General features: G+C 38.0%; 1 protein-coding gene across 2 annotated transcripts in view; it reads right to left on the reverse strand.

Moving 5' to 3' along the window:
- The window catches only part of LOC139948742 (voltage-gated inwardly rectifying potassium channel KCNH6-like), a 158,740-nt gene that overhangs the window by 70,756 nt on the left and 68,361 nt on the right, over nucleotides 1-19,623 (reverse strand). For both annotated transcript variants that reach the window (XM_071947041.1, XM_071947040.1), the window contains exons 4-5: nucleotides 18,923-19,444; nucleotides 16,196-16,374 (exon numbers count right to left, since the gene is read on the reverse strand). In XM_071947041.1, the coding sequence (XP_071803142.1) occupies nucleotides 16,196-16,374; nucleotides 18,923-19,444 (701 nt within the window). The remainder of the gene's footprint in view (nucleotides 1-16,195; nucleotides 16,375-18,922; nucleotides 19,445-19,623) is intronic.

Raw genomic sequence — 19,623 nt, forward strand, 5'->3', positions numbered from 1 at the left:
GTGAGAAACGGCACCCTCTGAAGTGCCATAGTTTTTGAGAAAGAAGTAATTTTCCACAAATTTGATTTTGGACCTCAGATTTAGAACGTGAGGTCTCGAAATCAACCATCTAAACGCACACAACTTCGTGTGACAAGAGTGTTTTTTCTTTGATAGTTATCTCGCAACTCCGACGACCGATCGAGCTCAAATTTTCACAGGTTTGTTATTTTATGCATATGTTGAGATACAGCAAGTGAGAAGACTGGTCTTTGACATTTACCAGTAGTGTCCACTGGCTTTAAAATGTTTCTTGCTGAGGTGCTGCAGTTTTTGTTTTTTTTTGAGAAAGAGTAAATTCACGAAAATTATTTCAGCTTGTACAACAGATTTACACGACTCTCCTGATGAAAACATTGCTCTGTGATTTTCACATGTTTGTAAAAAAAAAAAAAAAAAAAAAAGGACTGATGAAATTGGACCTTCTTACAGGTGCAATACAAACATCTTTCATTCACAGTGAGTAGGGGCTCATGTCACGGCTAAAAACTTGATCTACAAAATAGTATCAAAACCGTTTCAAACTCTGCCCATCAATCGTTGTACTGGCCGATGTAGAGATTGTAACGTCATTAGCAAACTGTGATTTGATGAACAATAGGTTGAGCAACAATGGTCAACATAGGCTCTTCATAAATTAATTGTATATATTTGCAAGAGCAACCACACTTTCTAAATTACTATCTTAGTGAAAAGATTCAGGGATGAGGTTTAAGAAATGTGAAAGTCTTCCAACCTTGGTAGGCAAAAACTCGTCTGTGATTAAATGACCTTTAACCTCATAAGACCGAAGGCCATGTTGAGATGCACAATATTCGAGGACACTTGATGCATTGTTTTGCATTGATGGCTTTCCATAGTTTTTCAACCTCGATTGGCAAAAAACTCAGGCTGCAACGTTGCAAAAGAAAGGTCTATTGGAGAAGGGTATCAAATGACCTTTAACCCTCTAACACCGGGGGCCATGTTGAGATGCACGATATTCAAGGACACTTGATCTGGGGACCCTCTAAACACACATGGGGTGTGTGTTTGTGTGGGGATGCGGTTGGCGTGGCAACTGGATCAGTACAGAGTATGACGTGTTGACTTGTTAAGAAAGGTTCTTTGTGTGGTGTTGCACCACGCATGCACTCCGGGGGTGTCACGATCAAGTTCAACTTTTGAATAAATCAAATCAGAAATGCACCTAAGATAGCGACAAATCACATAGTTCCAACCGGTACTGTACAGTGTATGATGTGTTGACTTGTTAAGAAGGTTTCTTTGTGTAGTGTTGCACCACGCATGCACTCAGAGTGTCACAATCCAGTTAAACTTTTTGAATAAATAAAATCAGAAATGCACCAAAGATGGCGACAAAACACATAATTTGTGCTCCCGCCATGTTTTTTCCCAGAATTATTTCTCCATTTATAGATGTCAAAATGTCACATAAAATCCATAACCATTTGACTATATATCCATGCCCATGAATGTGTGCAATTCATTTTTTGAAAGAGCAAGGGCACCAAGGCATTTTCTCCTCGGTAAAGGGCACCCTAAGTGGACATTGTAAATTTCTACTGTGAGCATTTCAAGGGCACCAAGGCAGTGACCAGGGGGAGTGGAGGCAATCGCCTTCGTTGCCTCTGTGAGGTTTCAGACCTACATGCTATAGAGCTGTAAAATCCCTTATGGAATTGTAATACAGTTATTCATACACTTATCGTGATTTGTTGAATCTTATTCTTTGTCTCTTCTTTTCTTTGTTTGCAATCAAAGAATTCAGCACACACTGTCCGGACAATTGATTATGTTATCTGATTAGGGCGAGTTTCCTCTTTTTACAGTAAACTCACTAAGATAGTTCCTTAATCCTATTCTCAGTCCGAAGAAATAACTTCCTTTGCTGAGAGAGACTGCTATTATGAAGTGTTTTTTTCAGCGAAAAAAAATTGACAAAAACACATCGCTAGAGTGAGAAGAATTGTAAAGAACACAATTTAATTTGTCTTCAGGTGTGTAGAGGGAGAAACATCGTATGACTTGATGAGAATAAACCGAGGTCGAAGATGTAGACACTAATTGACGGTTATTTCAGGCCCAACAGTGAAGCTACAGCAATTGATTTCTTTGCATTTAGCTTTATTTATGAAGTTACTGTTTTGGAAAATCTACGAAATCCATTATTGGGACAATTCTGTCTTTTCACATATCTTTTTTTAATTGACTATTTAAATGAGATAAATTTACATACGTGTTATTGTTTGGAACAATCATAATGTCAGTTTTCACAAAATGATGAAAATCTGTTCCACAGTCCTTAAGTTTTGAGAAAATCATGTTTAAAGTTGAAACTTCTCAAACTGCTGCCCCAAATAAGGGCAAATCTAGTGGTTCACCCAAGAGATATCATGAAACACTTTGCAGATCATGTACTTGACAAACTTTCCTCCTTATTCTTCATTAACTTTGAACTGATGGCATAATAAACGTATTTTCAATCTCCCTTTATTCGGTTTTATCCTGTGCGACAAATGTGTGAGAAGCACTACACTTCAGTCCACTTCAAGCTTTCCGGGTGTGGTGGAAGTGGATTATTCCTTACATTTAACAATTTTAGGAAACAAAATGATGGCATAGATGAACTTTCAATCTCTTTTGGTCTTATCCTTTACATAATTGTGTGACATTATCACTTTATTTAGGTCCACTCTAAGCTTTCCGAGTCTTGTGAAAGTGGTTTATTCCTATATTTTATTCAAAACAGGGACGTCAGAAGAAAAAGAGAAACAAATAGTGCGACCATGATTGCAGGTATAATAATGCAATTAACAAATTTCTACAACTCTTAATGGATTCCCTGCATGCTACACTGGCCCGGGTGACACGGGATGGACAACTTAAGCAAAAGTTAGAAACAAAATTAATCACATTAATTCTCCTGAAGACGAGCAGAGTATACTGTTTGAAACGTTGATACCCACCGGCTCTTCTCAGAGCCAACATTCCCACAAAAAAGATTTTCACATGGTTGTACCCGTAAGTTGACTATCTATTTATAGTTTCTTCCTAAACTTAATCACATTAGGGACATGAATTCTAGTTGCACTCATCATAAAAATACCAAAAATATCTCGCGATTGAAATGAGTCATGATGAAGTCACAAAGTCTAAACGACAAAAGACGAAGACCCATCCCTCCATGAATGTGACACTATTCACTCTCATTCTGACTAGCAATCATTATCACTTTCCTTCAGCGCAAAAACAAAGACCAGGCTATATCTCTGGAGTGCTCTCCCCGTATTGAATTAAACAGCCCGATGCGCACACACACGCACGCCTAGCATGGAATCCTCAACTTATTTTGCAGCCTACTACACATTGATTTCCAATATGAATGGACTCACTAGCCCTGCAGCCATCATGCGTTATTTATTGGTGGCCGCGATAAAAAAAAAAAAGGCCAGGTGACATGTGCACACGGCGTGTTGAATTTCCCTCTGTGTTGGAGGACTTTGAATAAAACAAAATTAGCAAATGTTACACATACAAGAAACATGTCCATGTATAGGATTGGGTTTTTTTGGTGACCAACCATCAATATATGCATAACACTTTATAAAGAGTGAAGGTTTTTTTTTGTTCACCCTATCTTAGAATCCCCTTCCTTCGACCTTACTGTGTGTTGCCCTTAAGCAAACATTAACATTTTGAAATTGTGCGGATAATTTAATTTGGGAGACACCATTGTCATCATTTGCAAAGCTCAAAACGGTTGGGTTGCTGTACTCCAGGGTTGGCTCAAATGTACTGTCTGCTCTCTTGCAATATAATGAGTACCATTTAGATCCTACAACTTGGGTGCTGTTTTTGAATGTTTGAAACTGAAGATTATTTAATAGCTTTAGGAATCATTCTTCCAGCTTTAAATTCAACAGAAAATTTGAAAAAAGTTCCCTCTGTTTGGAGATCAATACAATAGAACTGTAGAGGTTTACAGATTCTCTACATCATTTCAAATAGGTGGCTTAGTCGTATTAAAGGGTTATGGGACACAAAACACCAAATGTCTACAAATTTACATTAAACTGGCACGGTTTGAAGACAATTATAATAGAAAGCTTCCCTAAAAACGATATTTGCTGAGGTGATGTAGTTTTTGAGAAAAATAGTTTTAAAAAAAATCAATTTTTTTTGTCTAGCCCCTACAACAGCTCAAGTATAACAAATCAGGGGGTTAATTGGACATGCACTACAAGAGATAGCTTGATAATAAAACTTGTGGTTATTTTTAAAGGTTTACAAATAACACAAGAAGATCTTGTTAAGGAAAAAGCCACTGACCCTACTTCTCCCGACAGCTTTAAGATTCCCAAGTCATTCCTCAGACATGTTTGTACATAGTACTACCTTTATCTTAAAGACTAATTAACCATGCAGGAGCTCTCGTTAATGCAACAAGGACAATGGATGGTTGACTTCCCACCTCGTTCATATTTCAGATCTGGAATTTCCCTTGATACCTTTTTTAAATATTTAATGCTGTCATCTTGTGAACCAAATCAGACACAAGAAGCTCATCAGCAGTAAACAGCAGTAGTGCACTTTATGAGTGTCCCTACTGTTTTAATGATGTAATTTGTTGGGTTTTTTTTGGGGGGGGGGGGTAATTGTAAAAATTTCAATTAAAGGGATTGTATATAATTGGTCATTGGAGCCCACTGTTCATTACAATCTTTTTTTGTAGTTTATACCCTAAAACTACTAAATTCCATTTAAAAAGGTGGTAGCATTTTTGAGATATTGCTTGAATCTGGAGCGGTTATGTCCGAGCAGGAATAATCTCAATTGGAATACACAATCTGAGAATCGTAGTGATGTTTCTCAGATTCCAATTTTGGGAAATAAAAAGTGATATCTTTCTCCATACCTGCAGTACTTCAAAGTGAAGTAACTTTCAGAGTCATTACAAAACATATACAGACCCTACTTTAAAGGCACTGGACACCTTTGGTAATTGTCAAAGACCAGTCATCTCACTTGGTGTATCTCAACATATGCATAAAATAACAAACCTGCGAAATTTTGACTCAATTGGTCGCCAAAGTTGCGACGGTGGAAGAAAAAACGCCTTTGTCACACAAGTTGTGTTCCTTCAGATGCCTTAAATTCAAGACCTCAGCTGAGGAGTGTTATTCATTTCAAGTATTTAAATGAAAAATTACTTCTTTCTCAAAAACTATATGTTACTTCAGAGGGAGCCATTTCTAACAAAGTTTTATACTAACAACAGCTCTCCATTGCTAGTTACCAAGTAAGTTGTTCATGCTAACAGTTATTATTAGTAATTACCAAAAGTGTCCAGACCCTTTAAAGGCGGTGGACACTTGGTAATTACTCAAAATAATTTTTAGCATTAAACCTTACTTGATAACGAGTAATGGTGAGCTGTTGAGAAACAGCTCCCTCTGAAGTAATGTAGTTTTTGAGAAAGAAGTAATTTTCCACGAATTTGACTTTGAGACCTCAGATTTAGAATTTGAGGTCTCGAAATCAAGCATCTGAAGGCACACAACTTTGTGCGACAAGGGTGTTTTTTCTTTCATTATTATCTCGCAACATCAACGACCAATTGAGCTCAAATTTTCACAGGTTTGTTATTTCATGCATATGTTGAGAAACACCAAGTGAGAAGACTGGTCTTTGATAATTAACAATAGTGCCCCAGTGCCTTTAAAACAAGTTGTATGGAGTTTTCAGTAAAGGAAGAGAAACGCTCGTAAATTCTTGTCGCGTATTCCAGTCAGAGATGTATGGGCTGAAATTTGATATTCATGCCATGAAGTTTCACACCTAGATTTCATTACCTCTACTGTAGTCTAGGAAAGTTAATTAACATGAGTAATGAGCAAGAATTAATTAGTGTGAAACTAGGCTACAGTCAAGTGTGTTACTCAGTCAGCTTCATACAGCAATGACCAGTACTGTATAATCAATATATGCTTATTTTTACAACACCATGATCAAAATAATTAACATAATATGCAAAGGCACTGGACATCCTTGGCATACATAACGTAAAATATCTGTGAGATTTGGGCTCAATCAGTCATCAAAGTTGTCAGAGAATATTAATGAAAGAATAAACACTATTGTCACACAAATTTGTGTGCTTGCAGGGATGCCTATAAAAGGCTTCAGGCCTGAAGTCTTTTAATATTTGAGTGAGAAATTACCTCTTGCTCAAAAACTACGTTACTTCAGAGGGAGCTGTTTCTCACAATGTTTTATACTATCAACAGCTCTCCATTGCTCAAGTACCAAGCAAGTTTTTATGCTGACAAATATTTTAAGTATTTAACAACCATGTCCAGTGCCTTTAAAGGGAAGGTTTCTGCCTCTACGCCATGTACTAAGGTTGTCTGCAAATCTGTGACGGCTGTATTTTCAATCTTACCAATGTTGTACACCCCATTTGAAAAGTCTTTAAAAAGTGAACCTTTTCACTGTTATCTTAGCCTTTATTTTCCTCAAGCATCCATCCATATATTCAAACACAGATAGACGTCAAGGTTGGCTGAACAAAACAGCACTGCTCATTGTCACTCCTTATATGGTTAGAAATAATTAATTTACGCCTCCTCCCCACAAAGACGCGATGATGTTTCAAAAAAAAAATGTAGGATTTAACTCCAGGTGGTGCAAGTCACTAACAAGATTTGATTAAACATTCATTGGTGACCAACTTACTATCAAGGCTGGGTGCATCTGATGACGTCTGGGCGCCAGCGATGTCGAGAGACACACTCAATTAAGAAGCCGTTGCTCCAGGTACGAGATTTACAGCTGAGGTTGACGTCACGCATGCCCTAATTCCCCCAAAACTCAATATGGTAGACTACATTACCCCGGGTGTGAATAATTGACAAATTTTCATGTAGGTACAACAGGCAAATCAGAAGGTACTGCATCAATTTATCAGATTTTCTACAACTGCTGAGTAACTTTTACCAACAAGCACTGTCTGTTCATTTGGTTTTAGCAAGTTGAAACTATTACTTCTTTTGACTGCTAAGATTGCACATCTATTGAGCGCTGAAATCAGAAGTGTACTGCATCAAATTTCAATCAACTCATAAGTTTTCTACACACTGCCGAGTAAATTTACAAACACTGTCCACTTGTTTGGTTTTAGCAAACTGTAATTTCTTTTCAGTCGTTCCTAGTGCAAAGAATGCACATCCGGGCCCAATTTCATTGGTCTATGTATACTTACCGCTGAATTCCACCCTAACGATCACCATTCTTCACTTACAGGGCAAGCCCTGAGTTTCCGTGCTAGCTGTGTATGCGAAGACTGCCTAGTGGAGTACGCACGTGCACAAGCAAAAAATTCCCCCACTAACCTGTGAAATAAGCTCGACCTAAGCGCAGAATTCCCTGCTTCTGTAAGCAAAAAGCAAATTTTACCAACCGAACAAAGATATTGACGAAATAGGGACACAAAATAGGGCTAGATAGCTCAGTTGGTAGAGCGCTGGCACGTTAATCCGGGGGTCGTTGGTTCAAATCCCACTCTTGTTAATTCTTTGTTCAACCCCAAAAATCATTTCAAAAAGCAAAGCCATGAAATTGGGCTCTGCATTGCGCCTAGAAACACTGAGACATTGTGAGCACTGATCGTGAGTACTGTCGCTCATAACGAAGCCTGCATTCATGCAAATAAGAATGGTCAGTGTTTGAAAAAACAAACATTTCCTGTGAATGCTCAGCACACTCTTTGCCAAGTAGAGTGCAAAATCTTCGGCATATAGACAGAACCTACACAAGGAATCTGTCTCCTGGTTTTATTTATTCCTAAACTGTACATCAAGAAAATTCAATGCCACAGGAAACCTAACCCTTCTTAATAAATGGTTTTCTCTTAAAAGATTTTGTTTGCTATGTTATGGTTTTCGAGTGACGTCAGAGGTCACATCGTCTATAATTAATGACTTGCCTTCACTTCAGTCCACCACTCAAAGCGTCCATTGTCTAACCCTTCTCATTAGTTTTAATTAACCACATCATTGTTACCCATTAAGTCAATAATTAAGCCTACTATGGAATGGATAATGTTCCCCCTTATTCCTAAAAGGCACTGCGTACTTTTAAATTAGAAACTCTAGGCTTAAGACAACTGTACATGTATAGTGCCCAATTTCATAGAGCTACTTAAGCACAAAAAAAGTAGCTAAGCACAACAAAATTTTGCTTGCCAGAACAAGGTTACCAACCAAACCACCATGTCATATGTACAATTTGTGACTGGTATCCTGCTTATTTCTGCTTAGCAGAAAGGTGCTCAGCATAATTCTCTGCTTAAGCAGCTCTTTGAAGTAGGGCCCTGGAATGGTACAGTATAAACAAAATTGAATTCCAGTTCCCTGGTGACAAAATGAAGTCGTAAATACCGTCAAGGTATTTAGGGGGAATGGTTTCTCCCCTGCCCTCCCCTCCCCTTGAACTTTGTTAGAGTTTCTCAGTCAAATCAACTAAACTCAGGGTTTGTAGTAATCTGAGTTTGAAGACTAAAAATTCAGTGAGTTTCTTTATTATCACTCTAAACTTTAATGAAATGTTGATTTAAAAATATACCAAGTAAGAGTGTCATGGCGGAGTGGTTAAGAGCATCAAATTCAAGTTCTGGTAGTTTATTCATAGGAGTGTGGGTTGAATCCAGGTCGTGACACTTGTGTCCTTGAGCAAGTTGTTTTACTATAATTGCTTCTTTCCACCCGTGGGTATGAATGGGTACCTGCAGGGTAGAGGTTGATATTGTTTTTGAAAAAGTCTTCTGAGAACCATGGCAGCTCGGGCTGAATACTCCACAGGGAGTTGAGAAAGATTAAAGGAATGTTATTGGCCCAATGACCAGGGCACTAATGTAAAGGGTATTGATATCGTTATTGTGAAATGTGCTTTATGAGAAATAGTTATTATTATTTTATTATTAAGTTTAGGTCACAAGCTGCACACCACACATGAACAGAGGAAAAGAACAATGTCAGTTGGAAAATAGACTTCTCTCCAACAAGAACATGCCTAGACTATGCCCATGGTGTCTCTACCCCTTTCTGTATCTGAAACACTGAAGCAAGGCTTAATTTTCTTCTGTTTTATTGACGTCACAGTTTGATGACTAAGCCAATCAATTGGCGGAATGACTAGATACAGGTGTTCTGATGGCCAAATTCATCATGGCAAGAGTCATTACATGAGTAAATTGATTGCAATAATTGGAAATCAACTAATAACTGGCAAGAAATAATAACATTGTAATTGGCACTGCCGACGGTTGTGTATTGCGCATTTTATTTACATACGATATATTTGGGTCTCAGATGTAGGTACTGTACCTTGAGTGCTGAACACTTTCTTATTTTTTTTCTTCTGGGTTTTGTAGAGTGGAGTTTTTTTTTTCCTTCAATGTTAAAGTGAACATTCATTTAAAGGCAGTGGACACTATTGGTAATTACTCAAAATAATTATTATCATACAACCATTCTTGATTACGAGTAATGGAGAGAGGTTGATGGTATAAAACATTGTGAGAAACAGCTCCCTCTGAAGTGACGTAGTTTTCGAGAAAAAAGTAATTTTCCGCGAATTTGAGTTCGAGACCTCAGATTTAGAATTTGAGGTCTCAAAATCAAGCATCTGAAAGCACACAACTTCGTGTGACCATGGTGCGACAAGGGTGTTTTTTCTTTCTTTAATATCTCGCAACTTCGACGACCGATTGAGCTCAAATTTTCACAGGTTTGTTATTTTATGCATATGTTGAGATACACCAAGTGAGAAGACTGGTCTTTGACAATTAACAATAGTGTCCTGTGCCTTTAAAGGGGTAATGTTTTTTTAATATAAAGTTAATTCCCATGCTCTAGTTTCCAAATTGTTGTGGTACATTCTTTATTGGTTTAAATGCTCTAAAGCTGCATCTCAAATATATTGGTTGGTTGCCTGACGTAATAAGCCTATTCGGATTTGCAGCTGCGCATGTCTTACTGGCGACAACGTAATTTGTATATCTCCCGTGACCTTTTGACAATACCAGCGGGTTGTCAAAAGGTCATGGGAGAGCAACAAATTGTGTTGTCAGCAGTAACAGACATGCGCAGCTGCAATTCCGAATAAGCTTATATGAATTCATACTTCAAGCAGCCATTTATCTGCAGGGCAACTGGTTTTGGACGTTTTTGGTTTTATGTTTTAACACTATACAAACTAAGGCCATGAGAACAAAATATTTTTCGTCTCAATTTTAGCATGTAAAAAATATGTTACCATAACTGGTTATGTTTTTCACCCTAAAACAATTTTCGTCTCACTGGAGGAAAATTATGTTCATGACATTGTTTGACTCATTTCTCAAAAACTACAGCACCTCAGCAAGTAATATTTCAAGGGAAGCTTTCAACTATCATTATCTTCAAACCGTGTAAGTTTATTGTAAATCTGTGGACATCGTGTTTTGTGTCCTACAGAAAGTACCCAAGTCCTTTAAACCTTAATAAATAAAATAAATAAATAAATAAATAGTTTCCACTGTTACACGTCAACATCTAAATGCCGCAAAACGAATCAATTGTCTGCTGGTTTGGAGACTCCTTAAAGGTCACAGCATCCTCCTTAGAGTGAACACAGAAGAGTCTTGGGGTATAGGTACGTAATGTATCATTACTCATAGCTTCATCACACCGCTGACCTTTCTACTTGTGTGGGTAGAACTGTGCTAATTAGATTCCGCTGCCTTTATGACAAAATACACCTTAAATTGTGTTCTTTGTAAAAGGCGCTGTGACACGTTTGGTAATTGTCAAAGACCAGTATTCTCACTTAGTATAACCCAACATGCATGTGCACATTTGGGTTCAATTGGTCCTCAAATTTGAGGAGAATAATGAAAGAAAAAACACCCTTGTTGCATTACTTTGTGTGCTTCCAGATGCATAATAAAAGGCTTCAGCTGAAGTGTTTTATTGTTCGAGTTAGGAATTACCTCTTTCTTTTATTATTGGAGTGGGAAATTACCTTTCTCAAAAAGGAGCCGTTTCTCACAATGGTTTATACATCCAACAGCTCTCCTTCGCTCGTTACCAAGTTTTTATGGTAACAATTATTTTGAGTAATAACCAATAGTGTCCAGTGCATTTAAGTTTATCTTATAATTTGGGTATACAGACAATTACCTGAAATGAAACACAAATATCCCCCAGTGGCCAACAGGTGCCAGACCGAAATTATGACCTTCGTTAAATTCATCTTTCTACAAAAGTTAGACTTTATTTGTAAGACATGCGTACCAGACCACAACCTGAAATGAAAGACAAATATCCCCCAGTAGCCAATAGGTGCCAAACGGAAAGTATGATCTTCGTTAAATTTATCTTTAGACCAAAAGTAGACCTTATCTGCACAGACATTGGGTACCAGACATTAATACCTGAAATGAAACACAAATATTTACAGTGGCCAATAGGTGCCAGACCGATTCCAAAGAGCGTCTTAAGGACACTTCTACCTTTCCCAAAAGAAAAACATGTGATCCGATGCCGAGGCAACATTATCAGAACAAGACGACCGAGAACAGGACATTGACTGCAACCCGATCTTGGCCGCTAGGATTTAATGTAGCATCATCTGCCTGCAATGGGGCGGTCAGCGTACTTGGAATGAAATACTGAGTGTGATGGAGAGGCGACTACTTGAAGCATCTGGCTATACTGATCAGCATAGAGTGTTAGATGGCAAAGACTCTTCTATCAAAGTACAGTCACATAGCCACCTTTATAAGGATAAGATGGGGAATACAACTTAAAGGAACCAAAGCTTCCAAAAAGCCATTTGCGTGTTAGATTTGAACATTGTCTGGTACAATGACTTGCTTAGTCACAATGTACCGCTTACTTTTGAATTCCTCAGACTTTATGGTTCGGCAAATCTTTGAATAGCAAACTCCAGATGAGCAAACTCTGGTACCATTGTGCCAGACACATTAGTTCAGAAGTTTGTATGGGCGTTCACTGTCTCTTAAGAGACATAAAGCCGGCCTCAGGTCGACCTTGCGTCAACAACAAAAAACAGTCTGCGACTGACTTTGCAGGATCACACTGAGCTAAGAGCTAAGACCATTGAGAACTTTTCAGTCAGCAATTATTTACGACCTGAGCGTAACTGCGATGATTTTAAGACAATCTGAAACAGTAGCCACTTTAAAAAAATAAAAAATAAGTCGCAAGAGTAGAACAATTTCAACTGGTACGACGTGATCCCGACGGTCATGAACCAATCGCAGGCGCACGATTTCTCAGTTGTTGTGACCTGAGCATACTTTGTCTGCACGTTGCTGACGGTTTGTTGTGGGTGCAAGAAAATCGTAGGTTGACCTGAGGCCGACTTAAGACATACAGAAAACATAAGAAAGCTTGAAGAAATTACAATGCTCACTTAAGTTTAAAATGCACCAAAAATACCTAACTAATCACAATATAAACATGAATATAAGTCTCATATTGTCCACTTACAGAAAAAAAACATTTCCACACTCTTTCCAAAACTGGCTTAAAAACGATTCAATGAAACAAACATTGTTGGCAAAGCCATGTCTAAGAGTTTCATTTTGGATTTTAAGCCACAAAAATGACCATACGTCAAGACCAATTTGTCTTTGACTAAACTGACTGCCTCCAGCTATCTGCTATTTTTGTCCTGAGTTATGAGTTAACCTTGAATGCAAAATGTCAAAGAGTCACAGTATCCAGCCCTTAGCCTCTGCTAAAAGAGTTGATGTGACCATGCTTTAATTGACCAAAAGTGGCAAGAGTTATTCTGCATTTTAATGCAATTATGGAAATTAGCTCATTAATATTTTGTACGCATCCCCTACAAAAACAAGTCACAATGACATTCGGACAGTGACAATTTAATTAGAAGGCGTGCTGAGCGACTGGTGTACAACTTGAGTGACTGATGTTTTTATGGCAACGTATTTCAAAAACCCATGGTGTTTTTTTGTGAGCATAAAGCCTGGTTCATAATTCTTGTGAATGCAAACGTCACAATTTTGAAATGAATAATTCGCATCAGTTGACTTGTGCTCAACTCCTGCGAAACATTCACAGGGAAAACAGCCCTGTCACGTACAATGCTAATCATTTTTAAGGCCTACTGGTCAAAATGCTAAGAGTGCTAAGCAATTTTAAGGGTCCCTTAGTTTCAGTACCAGAAAGATATAAACCAATAATGAAATGAAAACAGCTATTTAGCATAATCAAGGGAAAAGTCACACACATGAGCAGAAAAAGTGAGCAAAATACACAAAACAAAACCAGATTCAGCGATGTGGCATTCTATCGCTCTTTTATGACAGAGCTACAAAATTACATTTGTTCTTTTTGCTCAAAGCTAAACTGCCACACTCGGGTCAAATTTCAATATGTTTCCCATCGGATTTTGTTTTATGTACTTTATTTTCAGCGGGGGTCGTCCTCCGGCATATATCTGGTGTGAGATAGGACTAAACACATTGGATAAACCACGGGGCTTGTTTCAAATTGGAAATTTACTTAATTTATTTACTTTATGTACTCGCCAATAATATAAGATGCTTCTCAGGCGTGAATAAATGTTTGCAGTCCCGGGAACATTGGTGAATTTGATTGGTGGGATGTCTCCTTCGCTTTGGGGCAATTTCGTGTCAGTTCAATGCGCCTTCGAGGGTAAAATATAATGGATTTTGTTTGCATTGGTTAACATTGTTTGGATATATGAGTTCATCTCAAACCTCAAATTGAATTTGTTATTCGGTCATGTCTTTTGCAGTTCAAGGCACTGAACTTTTGAACTGTCATTATAACTTTGAACTTATGAACCTCCCTTAAAGCCATTAGACACTTTCGGTAAACAGTATTGTCAAAAGGCCCACACTTTGTGTATCACAACTGATATAAAAAATAACAAACCTGTGAAAATTTAGGCTCAATCGGTCATCAGAGTCGGGAGAAAATAACGGGGAAAACCCACCCTTGTTTCCGCATGTTCGCCGTGTCATGACATGTGTTTAAAATAAATCCCTAATTCTCGACAACGAGAATTGATAATTGTTTTAATGTTTCTCGAAAAGTAAAGCATTTCATGGAATAATATTTCAAGAGAAGTCTTTCACCATTACCTTCTGTAAACCCTGTAAGTTATTTGTAAATCTGTGCCGAAAGTGTATAATGGCTTTAAAGTACACAATATTCCTCACAATGTTTTATACTATCAACAGCTCTCCGTTGCTCGTTACCAAGTAACAACTATTTTGAGTAATTACTAATAGTGTCCATGGCCTTCATGGCTAGAATTTTGTGATGCAAACAAGCAGCAGAAGCTGTTTTTCCATTGCAGATTCATATTCAAAAATTTACATAAAGTATTAACTTCATATTGACTCAGTTTTCACAAAGTGGCGAATCCTTCAATAAAATGTTAAATTTTGTAAAGTCAATTTACGTCCGTGTTAATTATGCAAGTCGATTTATGTGTATCTTGACACATTTTGGTAGTCCGAAAAGTCTTGGAAACAATTGTTTGGAAATTGTACGTTAAAGTTTTTTGGTTTTTTTTAATGAAATTTTTATCAATTTTAATCAAACCATTAATTTTTGTGTTGTTGGGCACAATTATCACTTTGTGACCATGGTGACAATGTAGCAAGTTCACTCTTCGAAGTAACATTTAACCAAGTTTTAGAGACTGTAGGTTATTCTCTCTTTCATTGGTTCAATAAGGCAATCAATTCCAAACAGTAATTTTTTACTCCCAGACGATTTCAATTGTATACCTTTTGAAATCCTCAATGGTTCAGAACAATTTAAAATCCTTCTCTCACTTGAGTCTTGAAATGAACATTCTCCAAATCAGATGTGACAGATTCACGCTGGTTCCCCTCAGTCTGACCTGCATTGCAATGAGCTACAGCAGGGAACCAATACTCAACTAATGCAAAAATGTCCCTTCACACTGCGTTGTGTCTAAATCAATTTATCAAAACTTAATCGCTTAATAGCCACACTGGTGTCTTGTTAAATATCTCACGTACGGTAATCCATACGGTTGCAGTTTGTCCTGGTCCTGGAGAGCCTTGAATACTGGGGCCAATTTCATAGAGCTGCTTAAGCAAAAAATTTGCTTAAGCATGGAAATAGCTTGCTTGTTTTACACATGTTACTGGCCAAAATTTCATGCCGTATACATTGCTTGTAACTGGTATTTAGCTGTTGTTTACTTAGCATAACAATTGAGTGGAGTCTTGGCCGGTAATCTGATTTTACTAAGCAAGGATTTTTTTGCTTAAGCAGCTCTATGAAATTGAGCCCTGACTATGTCTAAATATTAAGCCAGTTTGGCTATTGCTTTACCCATTGGCAATGACAGCAATAACGATGAAGGAAAAGTACCAAAAAGTACAACAACCTAAAGTATAGTTTCTTATATAAACGTTTTAAAATGACAAAGGAAGAGAAATGTTGGGATTTTTTTTCTTCAGGATAAAACAATGAGAAAGCTTCTCTTTTTTCACAGAAAATGGAAATCTTGTTTAAAAGTGTCAACAGAGGAGGAATTTAGAAGAATAACTACATGCTTGCGAGAATCAGAAGTTACACTCGAAATATTTTCAGGATCAAACAATGAGAAAGTTATTCAGATAAAAAGTTAGCAATCTTTGAGACAAAATGTGTGTGAGATTTTTAGACATCTGCTTGTATAATAACTGGTATTTGAGTCATACATGTATAACACAAGTAATTTTCATTTCTTGTCAACCATGGTTTCTACTTCAGGTAATGCACTCATAACTTAATCATACTTTTCTTTTGTCCAGTACTTCCTCAAGATTAATGTTTGGTAAATACTGCACATTTAGGCAAGGTGAATTTTTGTGATGCAAACAAGCAGTTGAAGCGGTTTTCTTATTGCGGATTTCTGCTCAAAATTTACATTAAGCATTAGCTTTGCTTTATATCGTCACAGTTCAGAACGAGAAAAAAAAAAACTTGTGTTGTGATCATTAGAAAACCTTTCTCTCATGCTTTATCGAATGCAGGTGCTGTCTACCGATGAAACAAAATAACGAACTTACCTGGGAGACTTTGGAGCTGACAGGAGTGAAGATATTTTGAGCCCCAGTGCTGGCTGTCGGAGATGAGTCTCGATCGTACATACTTCCACCATTCAACATGTTCACAATGTCCGCTTTATATCTGCTCAGATCCGAGTCCGACACTGCAAACTGTAAATTCCTGGCAGCGCCTGGAGATACTATACGCAGGGAAAAAAAAACAAAACAAGCTTTTGAAAAGAAAAAAAACTACATGAGTCTTTTGTCAATCTTGAATGATAACTAGCTTTGCTGCACAGAGAATTAGTAAGGAAACCCGCAGTGAATAATCTTTAATTTGTCACAATGAACCATTGCTTGTAATTTTGACACGCTATCCGTCAACAAGGTTTGTTGCGTGGCAACTTTTGTTCACTCTGAAAATTGCAAAGGGGAATGTGATGTGCAAAGGCAAAACAAGGCAACATTCATTTCATTAATACTATTTGTGAAGCCAAGGACTCTGAGAAAAACAAACTTAATCACTGTACTAGCCAAGGACACAATGGAGAGAAGACAAGGAAGGAAGTTAATTTTTTTTAGATGTGTAAGGAAAACCTGAGATTTATTCCATGGAAAACCTGCGCAGTCAGGGAGTGACTGAAAACCAAATCCACATAATGCCCTGGCGGGATTCAAACCCAGGTGGCAGACGAGAAAAGATACCACTACGCCAACCTGACCACTTAAACTTTATGCCCCTTCAGTTTCGCCAAAAATAATGGGCAGTGGTCATCTTTGGCCAGAGTTAAGAAATTACGTGAACATCAAGGATGTAACAGTAGGCCCCCCCCCCCCGCCCCCCCCCCCCCCTAATGGATTAAAGTTACTGGACACCTTTGGTAATTTTCAAAGACTAGTATTCTCAATTGGTGTATCCCAACATATGCATACCCCAAAAAACTTTGAAAATTTGGGACCAATTGGTCATCGAAGTTGCAAGAGAATAATGACATGAAAAACACCCGGGTTTTCACAGCTATGTGTGCTTTCAGATGCACAATAAAAGGCTTCAGCTGAAGTTTGTTATTATTTGAGTGAAAAATTACCTCTTTCTCAAAAACTCAGAGGAAGCCGCTTCTCACAATGTTTTATACTATCATTAGCTCTCAATTTCTTGTTACCGAGTAAGTTTTTATGCTAACAATTATTTTGGAGTAATTACCAATAGTGTCCAGGGCCTTTAACAGACTCTATAAATCATTAAACATGTCAACCTTGAAACTTGCAAAGTTTGATGTCGGAGAAGATATGTACAAAAAGATCTCACAAATTGTCGGGAATATCCTGACAGATCAAAAGCCTTTTGTGATGTATAATGGAATCAACCAGAGTAACAACTGCCAAGATCTGTCAAAAGCAAGGTTATGATGTAACAAGCATGCCAGATTTTAATGATTTTGGCCATTAATGTCAGTTAAATCTGTATTTGTGTACATCCAGTGCATTGGTAGCTTTCCCCCTGTCTTTAATAAAGGTATGTGTTTTGGAGGAATGATATCATAACCATCCATTGGTTTTCCAGAAAAGTAGGTAGCCTTTTCAAAGGAAGCGAGCTAGGATGCTAAACATGTTTTTTTTTTTTTTTTTTTTTTTTTCTTCTTTGAGGGGGGGGGGCTAAAGTAGATGAAGTTGGAGACAAGAAGTAGGGGTTGCAAGGAGTTTATATTACCTAGACAAAAAAACATATCTGGTAAAAAGGAAAACGATGGTGAGGAAGGGGACAGGGTTCAAGTTGACAGGGACAACAAGGGTCAGTGCTGAAAAAAAAAAATCCGAAATGAGGATCCAAATTACAGGAAGCAGGCTGAAATGATGGCACTTCCACCTTTTAATAACCCCTGGATCTATTGATTGTAGGTGTGTTTTTTAATACATTCTCTTCAGCACTAAAGAGGGGTAGATCATTTAGAAAATGACAGGCAGGAAAAAAATCGAAAATAATTAAGCAAAAGTCAGAAATTTCTCATCCCTTAGTTTAAAAGTAAAAAGTAAGGCAGTAAGAAAAGAGAATGCTGAATACCAATACTTATTTCATTATTTCATTTACACATCCAACAGCGCAAGTGCCAATGGGAGATTTTAGAACGCTTGATGGCAGCAGACTTACCAGGTGAACTTCCATTGCTAATGGCATACTGAGAATGCTCATATTCCCAAGAACATTGGGTTTACCTGGTAAGTCTGCTGCCACATAGTATCACAAAAGTCTCCCACAGCAGGATGTATCTAAGAGAAGATGAACAAATCTTGATGGTAGATGTGGGAATGAAAACGGTAAACCTACAAATGGGAAGGAAAAAACCAACAGAATCAAGTAGGGACTAAAAAAAATCACCAATCCGCATGCAAGGCTTCCGGTTGGGATTCGAACCCAGGTCCACAGAGGTGAAAAGCAGGGAAAAAACTACAAAGTCAACATGATTGCAATGTGAAAAATATTGATACCAATTATAAAAGTAGTGCTGAAGATCTAATTGTTTCAAAGACAGTAATTTTTTTTATTTTGGGCATCTTTGTTTTTGATTTTCTCTTCTGTGTTGAACACATCCTAGCACTTTGCAACCTCTGGGAAAAGGTGCTCTATAAATGCCAGCTTATCATTACTAGTGGATTGATATAAATACTTATAGAATGGGAGATGGAAATCTAAAATGTTATTTAATTCTAACAGATTCTTGGGAGTAATTATACAAATGTGAGACGTACATGAGTCCATTTTGGCGGCTTTGGGCCGGTCCTTCTGTTGCATGCTCTCCAGGCACTCAAGGGAAGATGCACGCCTTACGCTCCACGCACTCTGATTTGAGAACGAGGTATTTGAGGGCGACCTAATCACCGGTGTCCGACTTTGATCCAAACGCTGGTACTCTCCAACTTGTAGTTGTTGTCCGCTGCTATCCAAATGGTCGCCCCTCGGAGAGGTGTATTGGTGTAGCCTGGCCATGTCCCTGCGTATCCCAGAATCCGCCGAGCTCGTCGTAGCTTCGGTGGTTAAATGCGCAGAGTCGGACTGCATCGATCGCGTCGACATTGTTGGGGAGATCGTTGTATCGTGTTGTCCGTTCATGTCCTTTTTCGTGAGGCCCATTAGCGGAAGGGAACTGTCGGGCTCAAATTTGGGGGCTGGGTTTTCGGGATCGGCGTTTTCACCGTTGACGTCTTCAGGTGTTTGCAGCTTCGACTGTTTGTAAAGGGATGGTAAACGAAGGCGGAATGTCCGGTGGTTATCTGCCAAACAAAATAACATAAAAGTAAAACTTTGAGAAATCTACCATTCGTTTTTGAAATGTTGGTGTCCATAGTTATCAAGCATTTTTTGTATAACTGAGGACAATGCATCCATGGAAGTGGCTGCTTTTGAAACCAGATTTACAAAAGGAAACAGACAAACAAAATACACACACAAA

This window comes from Asterias amurensis, chromosome 16 (genome assembly GCF_032118995.1).
Source record: "Asterias amurensis chromosome 16, ASM3211899v1".
Classification (NCBI taxonomy): Eukaryota; Metazoa; Echinodermata; class Asteroidea; order Forcipulatida; family Asteriidae; genus Asterias; species Asterias amurensis.